Source organism: Mandrillus leucophaeus, unplaced genomic scaffold, assembly GCF_000951045.1.
Source record: "Mandrillus leucophaeus isolate KB7577 unplaced genomic scaffold, Mleu.le_1.0 Scaffold25, whole genome shotgun sequence".
Classification (NCBI taxonomy): Eukaryota; Metazoa; Chordata; class Mammalia; order Primates; family Cercopithecidae; genus Mandrillus; species Mandrillus leucophaeus.
The window spans coordinates 5,984,549-5,999,260 of record NW_012102587.1 but is presented as its reverse complement, the minus strand read 5'-3'; the positions used below and the strand labels follow the sequence as shown (position 1 = coordinate 5,999,260).

The 14,712-nt window shown below is 42.6% G+C and overlaps 1 protein-coding gene across 1 annotated transcript in view; it reads left to right on the top strand.

The window, feature by feature from the left end:
• The window catches only part of CFAP221 (cilia and flagella associated protein 221), a 129,955-nt gene that overhangs the window by 110,556 nt on the left and 4,687 nt on the right, over nt 1-14,712 (top strand). Inside the window, exons 21-23 of the mRNA XM_011983433.1 lie at nt 1,066-1,157; nt 8,329-8,421; nt 13,656-13,751. Of these exons, the coding sequence (XP_011838823.1) occupies nt 1,066-1,157; nt 8,329-8,421; nt 13,656-13,751 (281 nt within the window). The remainder of the gene's footprint in view (nt 1-1,065; nt 1,158-8,328; nt 8,422-13,655; nt 13,752-14,712) is intronic.

Here is a 14,712-nt window from a genome sequence, read left to right as displayed (position 1 = left end):
AGTATGCGCAAACCCTTGGTCTGACCTCCTCTCTCTTTGACCCCAAGTGTAGAAACCAGAATGGACAAGGTGGTGGTGTGACACATGCAAAGAAGTGGCCCCAAGGAATTACTTCCCCCCACAGGGAACCACCCTGACCTGAATATCCCCCGACACCCCTTAAGGGTTATCTTCAGGCCCTTCAAACTCAATCAACCCTTAACTCAGATTATGATCTCTCTCCCCACTTCTACCAGCCACACCCTCAACTGCCTCCTCTTCCTGTGTCACCTACTTGCCTTTCTGTTTTATGGACTTTGTGCAGTTACCTATGAGATTCTTTCCCTCCTCCCACAATCCCCTCATCTCACCACCCCGGGGGGCCACCAGTGTGCCACTGACACAGCAAACAGATTTGCAGACCTCCCTCTAGTCTAGCCTGTGGCCCACTGCTGCTGCAGTCCGCCTTCCCTTCGGAGAAATCTTCCTTAGGCACAAGTTGATCCTGTCATTTCCTGCTCAAAAGCCTTCCGTGGGCCCCACTGCCTGCAGGAGGAGCTCCAAGCTCATTAGCTTGGCCCACAGTGCCCCTGTGACCTGCCTGGCTCTCCAGCCAGACTCCCTTCTGTCTCTATCATGCACCCTGCACTCAGCCCAGCGGGGGTCTCCTTGCAGCGCTCTCCTCCCACGTGGCGCGCATGTGCAGCTCTCCCGCCTGGAGTGCCGCTGGATGAACTGCCTTCCTCTCCGAGTGTTGCATTAGCATCACATTCACAACAAACAAAACAGATTCTAAGGCCGCAGCTGCCCTCCATCCCGAGGACATGTTGCTTGTACAAGTGCCTAATGAAGCAAGGGAAGCAAACCTCACCTTTGTCTCTAATTCTGTGTTGCATTGTTTAATGTGCTTTGCTGAAGCAATTGCCTTTTTGCTTCAGAAAAATCCAAACTGAATGAAATTACAGATTTTGCTGCTTAGCCTTTTAAGACTGAAAAAGAGTTGAATAAAACAAAAGTCCTTCCGAAACTTTACCTCACCAAACAGTTGCTTCCCATGTAGCACCCGTGTGCTGACTTTCCTTACAGGACATTATTCCTGGAATAATGCACTGGAAAAGCTTCCAGTCCCTGGTTCTCTCCTGCCTGCCGGACCCCTCCAAGGTGGAGACCACAAAGAGGTAAGCACTTCTCATCTGTTTGTTCATAAGTATGTGTGCCCCATGGATTACAGAGGCAATGATCCCCAAGAGTTAAATGCCAATAATATGCCAAACCATCTTTTTAAAGCATGAGAGAAGTTTGCTAGTCAGAGAAATTTGATGATGTGTAATTGATTTTCATATTTTGAATTTATCTTAATCGAGATACACTTTTTTGAAAAGTAATGCCCTAGGTGACAAATTGGCAATGCTTGAGTACAAGTAGACAACCATTCCATATAATTTAACTGACATTACAAGTAGACAACCATTCCATATAATTCAACTGACATATTCATGATCAATCTTTTTAAAATTCATAAATTGCTGCCTGGGCAACAGAGAGAGACTCCATCTCAAAACAAAAAAAAGGGGGGAAAAATCATAAATTGCCAAGATTAGCCTTCCTCACTCCCTGTATCCAGTTTCAAAGAATCTACAGCTCTCTTGTGCCACAGGCTGGCATTCACTGTGAGACCATGGCAATCCCCACACAGAAAACAGCCCTACTCCAAATACACAATGCGTAGATCAGAATATTGTTGAATGATGAAAGAAGAAACTTAGAGTGACTACATTTTTGCTAATTTGCTTATTTAATAGCTCTTCAAAACTGTAAGATACCAAACAAGTAGCCTCGTGCCTTTTCGTTAGACTCTCTCTACCTGGCCAATCGCTCACTCCTGAGCCTTTGGATTTGCTTCTTTAGTCCACTGTCCTTATAAATACGGCTAAATGAGTAATTGATGAACAGACATGACTAGTGTCCCAAAATGATTATCATCAGCTGTCAAAGTCCGAATCTTCTGATCCAGAATGAGGCCCACCCCAAGGTGGCAGAGCCCCGGCATGGCCCCAAGAGTGGCCAAGAAACCTGAGCTCTGCCACCAGCCAAGATCAGTAGGTGATCTTTACACACACCCCAGCTCCCACTCAGGTCACCTGGATCCTCTGACTCAGAAGCTCACCAGGGAGCTACATGAGCCCCAGGAGCCATGTGACCTCAGCCACACCCCTTGGCCAACTCTCTGGGCCCAGTCCTCTTGTCAGTAAGACAAGGGGATTGGACTTGTTGCAAAGGCCCTTCTCAGCATTGACATTTTAATTTCAGTAAGAGTGCCAGAGCTCACCCAATGTGCAGCCGTCCATGTACACTACACATCCACCCGCGCCTCCCCAGGTATTTGAGGAGATAGTCGGAATCTGGGTTGTGACCCCAGAACACTGAATTTGACTTCCTTCTTCATCGACTTCATTGAAGGGCTTCATTGGTAAGCTCTTCCTGAACTAAGCCAAATGCAGCCATACGTCTTGTACGTCAGGGCTTTCCCATGTGCTGTCCCCTAAGGGTTACTTCCTTAGGGCTTCTCTACTCCTCTCCTTTGCCTGAAGATTAGCAGGTGGTAAACAAAAAGCACCCAGCATAGGATTTGGGACATGGCAGGAACTCAAAACTATGTTTCTTTCCAATTATTATACTTCATCCATTCCTCATCCACCCTATTGCCATCTCAAAATCAGCATCCTTGTTCTACGTTTTTAGCATATTTCTAGAATGTCAAATCTCCAGAGCTGGTGGGAACAATGGCATCGAAGAGAGAAGGAAAGCTTTGGCATGGGAGAGGCCTGCCTCCATTGTACGCTGGATGTATCACCAGCTCTGTCCTTGGGCGAGCTACGTATTAATGAAGCCCTTGGAGCAATAATCTCCTCCTCTCTGAGACAGAGGCAGTGACGGCATCCTCACATTTGTGTGTGTGAGGATAAAAGTGCAATGATCTTGTGAAGCATCTAGCATCATGCCTAGTACATTCTTAGTAACTCTTCTCTCGCTTCTACCCTCCTTCCCCGCCCACTAAGTGTCGCAGTCACTCCATTGCCACCAGATGGCGATGGTCCGTCACCACATTGACAGACTGCCTCATTTTGCTGCGGGTGAGGATGCTTCAGATCTGACCTCTGCAGTCAGTAAACAGGGTTTGGGGTGCTGTCAGGAGACTGAATAACAAAAATGAAGAATGGTGAGAAGTAGCGACCCGCTGACCGTGTCCACCCGTTGTCAGCATGTGCGGTTCTTAAGAATCAAGAAAAAGCATCCTATTTTCTTTCCAAGGCAGTGTCCTTGGAAAAAAATCTCCCAAGGCTGTTCTTTCAACAAGCAGTGAGAATGCAGTTACCTTGGGCTTGAATAACCATGAATTAAACATGAACTCTCCATGAATTAAAGAAAACTCTCGAACCATGAGTTGTTACTTTCAGCTTATGTGCCTGAGTGCTCTGTTGGGCCAGTTTGTTTCAAAATAAACTGCAGTTGCATAACAGCTCATAAAATCAAGAGAGGATTCTGTATCTCCTTAGCGTGGATTTCCACAGGATGTAAGACTCTAGGTCATTTTTTATTTCTGAAAACAGATACAAAATAAGAAGTGTAATTCCTTTTTTAAGTTCTGTCTTAGTTTGTTTGGGCAGCTACAATAAAATACCATAGATGTAATTTATGAACAACTGAAATTTATTTCTGGAGACTGGGAAGTCCAAGGTCAAGGCGCCAGTAGACTTGGTGTCTGGTGAGGGCCAGCTTCCTGGTTCAGACATGGTTGTCTTCTCACTGTGTCCAAACATGGCAGAAAGGGGAAGGGAGCTCTCAGTGGCTTTTTTTTTTTTTTTTTTTTTAAAGATGAGATACCACTCTCTTCCACGCTGGAGCGCAGTGGCATGATCATAGCTCACCGCAGCTTCAAACTCCTGGGCTCAAGTGATTCTCCTCCCTCATCCTCCCAAGTAGCTGGGATTATAGGTGTGCATCACCATGCTCAGTCAATTTTACTTATTTATTGTAGAGACAGAGTTTTGCTACATTGCCCAGGCTGGTGTTGAACTCCTGGCCTCAAGCAATCCTCCCACCTCAGCCTCCCAAAGTGCTGGGATTACGGAAGTGGAGCCACTACACCCAGCGTCTCAGGCCTCTTTTATAGGCACTAATCCTATTCATGAGGGCTCCATTCTCATGATCTAACCCACCTCCCAAAGGCTCCATCTCCAAATACCATCACATTGGGGGTTAAGTTCTTATTATTTTTAAGGTAAATAGGGATAGGGTCTTGCTGTGTTGCCCGGGCTGTTACTCCTGGCCTCAAGTGATCCTCCCACCTTGGCCTCCCAAAGTGTTGGGATTACAGGTGTGAGCCACTGCAGCTGGCCTGGGAGTTACCTTCAACATGAATTTGGGGACAACACAAAATTCAGTCTATTGCAACTTCCTACTAATTCATTAATGATATTCCAACTTTGCAACCATTTTACTTGAATAAATTAACTCCTATTACTTATGAGGTTTGCCTTGTATCTTTTGCCCCTGACAACTGTTTGTTGTTAAACCATGCAATATAGTTATTTAGTGTTTATTTATTCGAAGTCATTGTTGTATTTGTAATAATTGAAGCAGCCCATTTATTTCTTTACTCTTCAGTAAATTCAGAGATAACTTGTTAAGTCTCTTTGGACTTCCATAAAATCTGAGAGTCGGTGACAACTGAAGAAATTATCTAATCCAATAGTTCCCAGACTTCCTGATTTCATAGATGAGCGAAATGTCCAGAAGAACTTTGGGAACTGTCTTGGCGTTGTCAGGGTTTTACTTTGTCAAGTAAGGACATTAATTTTTTTTTTTTTTTAATGGAGTCTCACTCTGTCACCCAGCCTGGAGTGCAGTGGTGTGATCTCAGCTCACTGCAACCTTTGCCTCCTGGGTTTAAGCGATTCTCTGCCTCAGCCTCCCGAGTAGCTGGGATTACAGGCGCGTGCCGCCATGCCTGGCTAATTTTTGTGTTTTTAGTAGAGACAGGGTTTCACTATGTTGGCCAGGTTTGTCTTGAACACCTGACCTCAAGCAATCCACCCACCTCGGCCTCCCAAAGTCCTGGGGTTACAGGCATGAGCCACCGTGCTCAGCCAGGACATTAAAATTAAACAAAGCAACAGCCAGACACATTGGCTTATGCCTATAATCCCGGCACTTTGGGAGGCCAAGGCAGGAGGATCACTTGAGGCCAGGAGTTCAAGACCAGCCTGGGCAACATGGTGAAACCTCGTCTCTGCTAAAAATACAAAAATGAGCTAGATGTGGTGGTGGGCACCTGTAATCCCAGCTACTCAGGAGGCTAAGGCAGGAGAATCGCTTCAACCCAGGAGGCAGAGGTTGCAGTTAACCAATATTATGCCACTGCACTCCAGCCCAGGCAACAGAGCGAGACTCTATCTTAAAAGAAAATAAACAAAAATTTAAAAAATAAACAAAGCAAAACAAATTTTAAAAAGGCCCAACCACCATCTACTGTCATCACTATTTCGATTTTAAATGAATATATTTAACACACACACAAAAGTGAGAGGAACATGGTCTCAGAATTTACAAATTGGGTAAGTTTTGCTTCATGAAAAACCCTTGGTTGTTGCCATTCCATTGTCCTAGACCAACCTGGTCCCTGGCGAGTGGCCCAGACCCTGAACTTCTCAGTCCCTCTTCTTAGTGGGAATTCTCTCTGACTATACATGTTCTAAAGTAAAGTTTTGGTAGAATTTTCTAATAGAACCTGGATTCTTTATCATGAAGTCAGTTACTAACAGGGCTAACCTCTGTGTCTCCGGACCCAGAGTCCTTTTGGTGGGAAATGGAATTAAAGGCCAAAATCTGGGTGTTATGTATACACATCGCTTCTGCGGTGGGGTGGGGTTTGCTTCTTGGCCTGTTCAGCAGACAAAGTCAGAGATACACACAAACACACACACACAATGTACACACAAAGATACATGCAACATACATATATATGTAATGTGTGTGCATATAAACACACATATATTCATACATATCCATATTTTAGAAATTATGAATTCACACCAATGCCTACAGTTCCAGTCCATATCCATAGAGTTATTGCTTGCTTTCCACCATTCCATATTTGTATCTCCCTTCTTCCACTGTGAGAACCCTGGCTTCTAATACATTTACTAATTTTATAATAGATCAAAAATCATTTCAGAATTTCTTGATCCATAACCACCTTAATAAACACGCAAAATAAGTTCAGATTTGTTTCCAGGTCCCCCCGACCTCCCCCACCCAAGTCTATGGGTGTGTAATCAAATCACTTGTAGTAAGTTACTTGGGTGATTTCTTTTTCTTTTCTGTTTCTGTTCTCATTCCTTTAGCGCGCTCTCTCTCTCTCTGTCTCTCTCTCTCTCTCTGTCTCTCTTTCTCTCTGTCTCTCTCTCTCTGTCTCTCTCTCTCTCTCTGTCTCTCTCTCTCTCTCTGTCTCTCTCTCTCTCTCTCTGTCTCTCTATCTTTCCTTCCAATGTGGTTATGGAATTTCTGTGAAATACTGTGATTTGTTTCAGTTTGCTTTCAGTCTTTGTCTTTTATTTCACTTTCTTACTGATTTAATTTTATTTTTTCAATATGTTGAACATTAACATGTTTTCCAAACTCAAAACTACACTAAAGGCATATTCAGGGAAGTGTCACTCCCTCGAATCTCCCTCCAGCCCCTGGCAGGTAGCCAGCGTGTTCTTCTAATGTATCCTTCCTGTGTTTGTCTTTATACTGGTAAGCAGAATATATATATTTTTCTTATTTTCCCTTCTGTCTTACACAAAAAGTGGCATTCTAGATATGCTTTTCTGCATTTGTTTTTTTTCACTTAATATCTCCAGAAAGTCACTCTATATCAGCTCACAGATGCTTTCCTCATTCTTTTCCCATTAGTCAAAACCATGGTGCTATAATTTTTTTTTCAGTCCGTCTTCATACTTGGCAAGCGGGTGCATTTTTGCACAATAACAAAACAAAGATAAGAATATTATTTCAAAGACATATGTGCCCACACAAAGGAGCCGTCGGTTAATCCCTGCTTTCCATTCCTGCCTCCTGCCCTACCTTCAGCTTCAGCCTTTCCAGCATCTGTGAGGAGGTCTGTTTCCTTCCGAGCGGGCTCCAGGCTCTGTCACTCTTCGCTGTTTTTCATGAGACAGCATTCTCCAGGCTTCTAGAAATTTATTCCAGAAAATGATTGAAAACTTGTATCCATTGATGCCTTTTCTCCTGTTCTCTTGGCTGTTGTGTGTTCGTTTTTTATTCCTTCTATATCATCTGAAATGTGTGTATGGAAGGAGTCGAGACCCCCAAAAAGTGCTCATTCCATCCACTTGAAACAAAGGGCTGCTGCCAAGTTTAAAAGAACAATGTATTTTTCACCCTATCTCAATTCCTTTAACATTCTCAATACCCAGGAATTTTTATATAAAGCTCTAAAGTTATAATACTAAATATTACACAAGGAGGAGGGGAGGAAGATATGAAATGGAATAGAATGTCTACGAAGGAGTAAAAAGGTGGAGGGAAAATACTAGGACCAAAAGTAAACTACCTGTATTAGCCTGTTCTCTCATTGCTATAAAGAAATACCTGAAACTGAGTAATTTATAAAGAAAAGAGGTTTCATTGGCTCCGGGTTCCATAAGCTGTACAGGAAGCAGGACAGCTTCTGCTCGGCTTCTGGGGAGGCCTCAGGAAACTTACAATCATGGCGGAAGGCAAAGGGGAAGCCAGCACCTCACGTGGCCAGAGCAGGAGGAAGCGTGAGGGGAGGTGACACACACTTTTAAACAACCAGATCTCACTGTAACGCACTCACTCACCATCATGAGAACAGCACCAAGGGGATAGTGCTAACCCATTCCTGAGAACTCCACCCCCATGATCCAATCACCTCCCACCAGGCTCCACCTCCAACACTGGGGATTACTATTCAACATGAGATTTGGTGGGGACACAGGTCCAAACCGTATCAGTATCTAACTACACTCACCCCAGGAGATAATACAATTTCAGACACTACAAACTGAAAAATTATGTTATTCTCTTTTTGAACTCCAGGAAGTGTCTTATTTGGCAATATTCTCCCTGGTTTGCCTGGGGCCTGCATCCCCTGCCTTTGCCTCTGGGAACCATAAATGGCTTTTCAAGAGTGAGGGAGGACAGAGTAGTAGAGGCCTCGCCAGTAGTAAAATAAAAATGCTTTAGAAAATTATGTAAAGACCCCAAGACTTCTAGTATGAGTCTTTATCCTTGACTGCTTGTGTGGTTTCTCCACAGCTGCGATTCCTTCAATTCATTTATGCTTCCAGTAGACGTCCCTGCCATCCTTGATGCTTTACCAGAAGAAGACAGACTAGAAACAGTTGAACGGTATTTTTTTTTTAACCTTCAGCCCCTAATGTGGTCTGTTTTCCAAAAATATGTGAGGTGCTGTGAGGAACTTCAGAAGACCCCACAGTGCCTGAGCTTGCAACTCAAATGAGACGATAAGGCTAACACCCATCCACACCACCACCTAGATAAGATGTTAAATTCATGGTGGAGAATCGACAGTCTTTAAGCTCTACAATTTCCTGATCTTTAGCAGTTCCAGGAGTTCAAGGGAGAGGAGATCTGAGGTGGTGCCAAATGGCCTTGGAAGGCTTCAGTGGTCACATGGACTTGGGTTAGTATGTGAAAGATAGGTAGGACTTGGATGGGCATAAAGAAATACAGGTCCAGAAGCAAGGCACTTACATTTGATTTTACTGATCAGCACCCAACAGCCAGTAGAAATGGTCTTGAATCTCCTATCCATATGCTCATTTACACCTGATGTCTACAGACACAGCAGCAGAGCTGAGAATGGGAAACCTGAGCCAAGCAGAGCCCATGCCCTTGTCCCAGGGCAGCTTTTCCATCGTGAGCGCCACAGCATGCAACATTTGCACGTCCAGCTCACACGTGTGTCCAGCTGGCTCACCTGGCATTGCCCCATTTGCAAATGCCTCTAGATCTGAGTCATTACTTCCTCTTTTTTAAAAATATACTTAGCTACTTATTATATCACCACATAATTTTAGGGAGAAAATTAGAAGTTCCGTATGTTTTAAAGCAGATACTTTCTACCAGGCAAAAGTAAAATTCATTTAAGATTTCTAGTTTAGTTAACCAACATAGCATAAATTTGTATACAAACTCATCTCTCATTAAAATTAGATTCCATTAGAAGATTATAGAGCACCCAAAATGTTGTATAGAATAGTGTGATGAAGGGGTAGGCTGTGGGTTCAACACCACCCCCCTCACCACCGCCACTCACTCACAGTACACCTTGGGCAACTGACTTCACCTCTCAGTGCCCCAGTGTCCTCATCTTCAAATGGAATGATCCTAGGACCCATCTCATGGGTTGCTATGAAAAGCAGATGAATTAATACATGTCCAATGTTTAGTTCAGTGCCTCACACATAGTAAGGTTTTGATAATTAGCTATACTACCATTAATGACCCTGGTATTCCAAACCCCTAGCCCAGCATCTGACACTTGGTAGGCAAGCAACAGCTCACTTTAGAATGAAGTTGTATCACCCAATAGTAACATTATGAGAAAATAAAAATAAGAGAAGATACATGGTTAGATTTCCAAAACATCAGATGAAGACGTATTTATGTCCCAAGAGGTTTTCCTCCTTCCAGTGTTATATCTCAAGTGTGGAAGATGAATAAATATTTCTGATATTTTTAAATTTTGATTTTTCATGTCTTTGGGGGTATGAAGGAGCATTTGGATCTGCTGCTGTATCTGTGACAGCAGAGTCGGGGTGTAGCACAGAGAGGGCCACCAGCCCTGCATGATGAGAGCTCTGGCACATTGGGAAGACTCTTGGTCCCAGAGTTCCTCCCTACCCACTATTTCCTGAACTATTACTGAAGACCCATTCCTTTAGCTTTGTGCTTTGTTTCTATTAAACTACCTCTGGGGAGGGAATATTTTGAGTCTCACTTATAACTCAGTGTAAAATCCCCAGAGCCTTTTTAGAGTTCAGGCTTGAGGGTCAGTGGCAGGAGAGGTGATGGGAATGAGAAGACTCCTGGTCCAGTGGGGAGGTCCCAGAAAACACCAGGAGAGGACAAGTGAAAAGCTGGAAACACAAACAGCCAACTTAGGCTCTTTACCAAAAGCCAGATGCTCCCACGTGCTTCTGTTTGATGGGTGTAAGTACTGGCATGAAACGTCTGGGCTCTGATCACTGTTGAGGCCAAGCACCCAGCCCTGTGCCTGCCTGATCATCCCACTTTTGGCTCTGACTCCTGCGCTGATAGCAGTTACGTGGGATTGCATTGCCTCAAAGCGAGCGAAGGAAGTGTTCTGAAGTATATTTCTGTGGTGAGATGGATGTCTTCATTTTTATTTGAGATGGGGCTCATGAATGAATTGTGCTTATACATAGTCTTTGCTTTCTTACTTCACAAATGAAGCTATCAGTATTTAACTCCTGTCACTTACCAAAACATTATAGAAACTACAGACAGCTCCTGCCTTACATTGGTTTGACTTATGATTTTTCAACTTTACAGTGGTGTGAAAGTGACTCATTCAGTACACTCCTCGACTTATGATGGGATTCTGTTCAGATAAACCCATTGTGAGTTGAAAATATCATGAATCAAAAATGCACTTTCGACTCACGATATTTTCAACTCATGATGGGTCTAATGGGACCTAACCTCATTATAAGTCAAGGAGCATCCATATTTATCAATATATTTTTCTGACTATTTCTTTGACATCTGCAAAGGTTCTTAGGTCTAGTTTAGTAAGACAGAACACAAGTACAGTAAGCCAGGCAAAGCAGATGTATGACTCACAGATAGGCAGCAAGAATAAACAGAAGCCTAGGATCCAGGGTGAGCCAGCTCACCAAGGCTTAGTAAAGCTGCCCAGGGCAGATGCAGTCTCATCTGCATGTCTCCCACATTGCATCACAGCTGAGGGACCCCAAAAGCACTTTACTTTGGGTTTTATTCCCTGAGTGTCACAGGGATCGCTGAGCTTAAGCATTGCAGAACATTCTGTTCTGAGAGGAACAGGGACACAGCCCTGCTGTTTATCTTAGGATGTTGCATTCTCAGTACATCCTGTCCAAGAATTGCAAGCAAGAGGGGGAAGAACTGGGTGGACCAAGGCCATCTGAGGACCTGGCCTCCTGTAGCAACCCTACTGATCTGCACTCCTTAGCTCCGTTGTTCAAAAATGTTTTCATTCTTAACACATACACACTTTTGCATTCTAGGCTGGGCGCAGTGGCTCACGCCTGTAATCCCAGCACTTTGGGAGGCCAAGGCGGGCAGATCACGAGGTCAGGAGATCAAGACCATCCTGGCTAACACGGTGAAACCCCGTCTCTACTAAAAATACAACAAAAATTAGCCGGGCGTGGTGGCGGGCGCCTGTAGTCCCAGCTACTCAAGAGGCTGAGGCAGGAGAATGGTGTGCACCCGGGAGGCGGAGAGTGCAGTGAGCCAAGATGGTGCCACTGCACTCCAGCCTGGGTGACAGAGCAAGACTCTGTCTCAAAAAAAAAAACTTTTGCATTCTAAATTACACCATCAGCTGTGATGAAGCAAAGAAATCCTGATAACTCAAGCACTGATAGCAAATTATCACTGTCATGGTCAGACTAGGATCACTGCCAGCCTGCTTGTGATTTGCAGGAAGTGGTTTATTACACACCAGACTACAGCGTCTTTCACACCATATATACTCAAAAATAAGTATTTGTTGATCACGATTTCTGTTTTTTCTTTTATAAATACATACTATAGTGATAGTTTAAGTACATTTTTACAAGTAAGTAATCAATTAGTGGAATCCTAAATATGTGAGGCGAATAAGACCTGCCCACATGCAATGATACTTGACAATACCTGAGCTTCTAGAGCTTGGACTCCAGCTCTGAAAAGGAATGTTGAAGTGCCATCTACTCAAATCACTGCATGACGGCATTTCTTGAGAGGGCTGCGGCCATGGTGGGGTGATTCACATTTGCTTCAGCTTCTTTCTGCCAGGCCCACTGGGGAGATGTTCAGTAGATCCAAACATACCCAGCTCCTCCTCCATTCAGCACTGATGTGCACACTATTTTGACTCAGTTTCCTCATCTTTGAAATGGGAATAGTTGTACCTACTTCATAGAGGGCTGTCAGAATTAAAGGAGATGCTGATGCTGATGAGAATAGTAATTGTAATAACTGACACTCACTGAGCATTAAATGTGAGACAGGGAGTGCTTTGTAAACAGTCTCATTTAATCTGTATGACGAGCTCTTATTGTTATGCCCACCTTTGAGACAAAGAAACTGCTAATGGGAAGATAATGTTTGCAAAGCACCAGCATAGTGATTTGCATATAGCAGCTGCTCAGTAAATATTAGCTTTCAGTCTAATGAGGCTAGAACAACTCTTGCAGATTTCAAGGGTATTTTTCTTAGTAGAAAATTGCCATGCCCGCCTCTTTTTACATATATCGCTGCTGACGTAAAGTGGCCCTGTTTGTAATTCCAGACTTTTGCAGCCTTTGTTGCCCTTTGTTGATCTTGGAAGCGTTTCTCTAATTCAGTATGGTGGAGATGGGTGCTGTCAACAAATTAGTTGTCCTGTTCTTCTAAAGTCCTGGAATCACTGAAACTAGAGGTTAAGTTTCCCAGCCTCCCTTGCAGTTAAGTTGTCCATTTTACTAAGTGTTTGCTGATGGACTGTTAGCAGACAAGATACAGTCCACTCCTGAGGTCAGCTCTTAACAGAGTGAGTGTGTCTCCTGCACACCCTCCCTCCCTGCTTTGCTTCAGCCGAAACCCACAAGCAGTGGCCCAGCTTGAACCATCAAACAACAAAGCTCTAGGCCAGAGGTCAGCAAACTATAGCTCTGAACCAGATGTGGCCCACCACCTACATTTGTAAATAAAGTATTATTGCAACACAACCACAGCCATTCAGTTATGTATTTTTCTATGATTTCTCTCTTGCTACAACAGCCAGAAACAAAAAGTTGTGTAGTTGTAACAAAGACTATATGACCCATTAAGTCTCTAGAGGAAAAGTTTACTGACCCCTGCTGTAAGGGATAGCAGACCACAAAAAGATTGAAAAAGAAAGAACTACACTATTTAGAAATATATTGTTGAATTTTAAAGCCATTGTGGGCTTTCTAGTTGTCTTCTTTGCTATTGATTTCTATTCTAATTCCATTGTAGTCAGAGAACATATTCTGACCAATTTTAGTCTTTTGAAATCTTTCAGGCTTTCTTTATAGCCCAATATACGGTCAGTTTGGTAAATGCTCCATGTACACTGGAAAAGAATATGAATTCTGTAACCCCCATTTTTTAAAATTGCTTTTTCTTCTCTGGTTATAAATAACTACCATTATGCCTACCATTGTTTGTTGGTGGAAAGCAATTTATCAGCCTTATGCTTCTTTTAATGTAAAACAACAAAAGTAGATGGAACTAAAGTTGAATACCACAAGAATTGCGTAACTCCTAAATGATCACAATATTTCATTCTATTTTTACATTGGGAAGGAAGAGCAGTTCCCACTAAACATCTTATCACTTTGCAGTGAGCTCTGTGAGCAGAATGTAGAAGTTATATTGACTCCAGAAATGATCAAAGTGGAATTCCCTATGTTGAACTACAAGGACATCAAGAAGGAGAAGTAAGTGGATGCTTTTATGCCTTATTAAAAGGTAATCTTGGGTGAAATTTGTTCTGCATAAAGTACAACATTGTCCTGTTGTCTGAGTCTAAATAGCTCAGTCTTTGAAAAAGACACATTTCTGGTGCTTCAAGAATTTAGATGGGTACTTTATTTTAGGCACAATTATACTCCCTGAAATCTTGTTATCAAGTAAGCCTTTTAAAACTGAAATCAATTTTCCATGTGCTTATCAATCAATTTCAGGATGTGTTTGTTTCTTATTAATAGCTGATTGAGTTTCATTCTGTATAAGGAACTGGCTCTGGAGCCAGACCATCTGGAGCTGCACCATTTATACATAGAAAATCTCAAGCCAAGTTATTGTCCTTATCAACTCTGGGCCTCAGTTTCCTTATCTGTAGCGTGCAGAAAATAAAATCTCTCTGTCACAGGGCAAATATAGGGATTAAATGAGATGCCAGCGATGGAAGCACCTAGCCAGTTGCCTGATGTGAACCAGAGCTCAGTAAATGTTCTCTCCTCCTCTCCTTCAGGGGCTAACTAGCCAAGCAAGCATCATCCTTTGAAAAACTGGTTTCAAAAACACAGTAATAAACATATCAAACGTGTTCCTCCTCATTGTAATGAAAGAAATACAAATTAAAACAAAAATTTTGAAGAATACTTTTTAATGTAAACCGCCTATAGTTCATGTGCTTTTTAAGTTTGAAATTCCATGTGTACACTTTATTTTTATTCTTTTTCTTTGAAAAATGCCTTTATATTATTTTTTAAATTAGAAAATATAAAAAATTGTAAATATGATAGAAACAATAATTCTACCACCCAAAGGTAGTAACATACATTTTGATGTATGGTCTTCCAAAAATACAGATATTTATATTTATATATTTATATTATAGAGTTATATATGTATTTATATTTTGAACCATGTATATGGTTTAAATATATGGTGAAA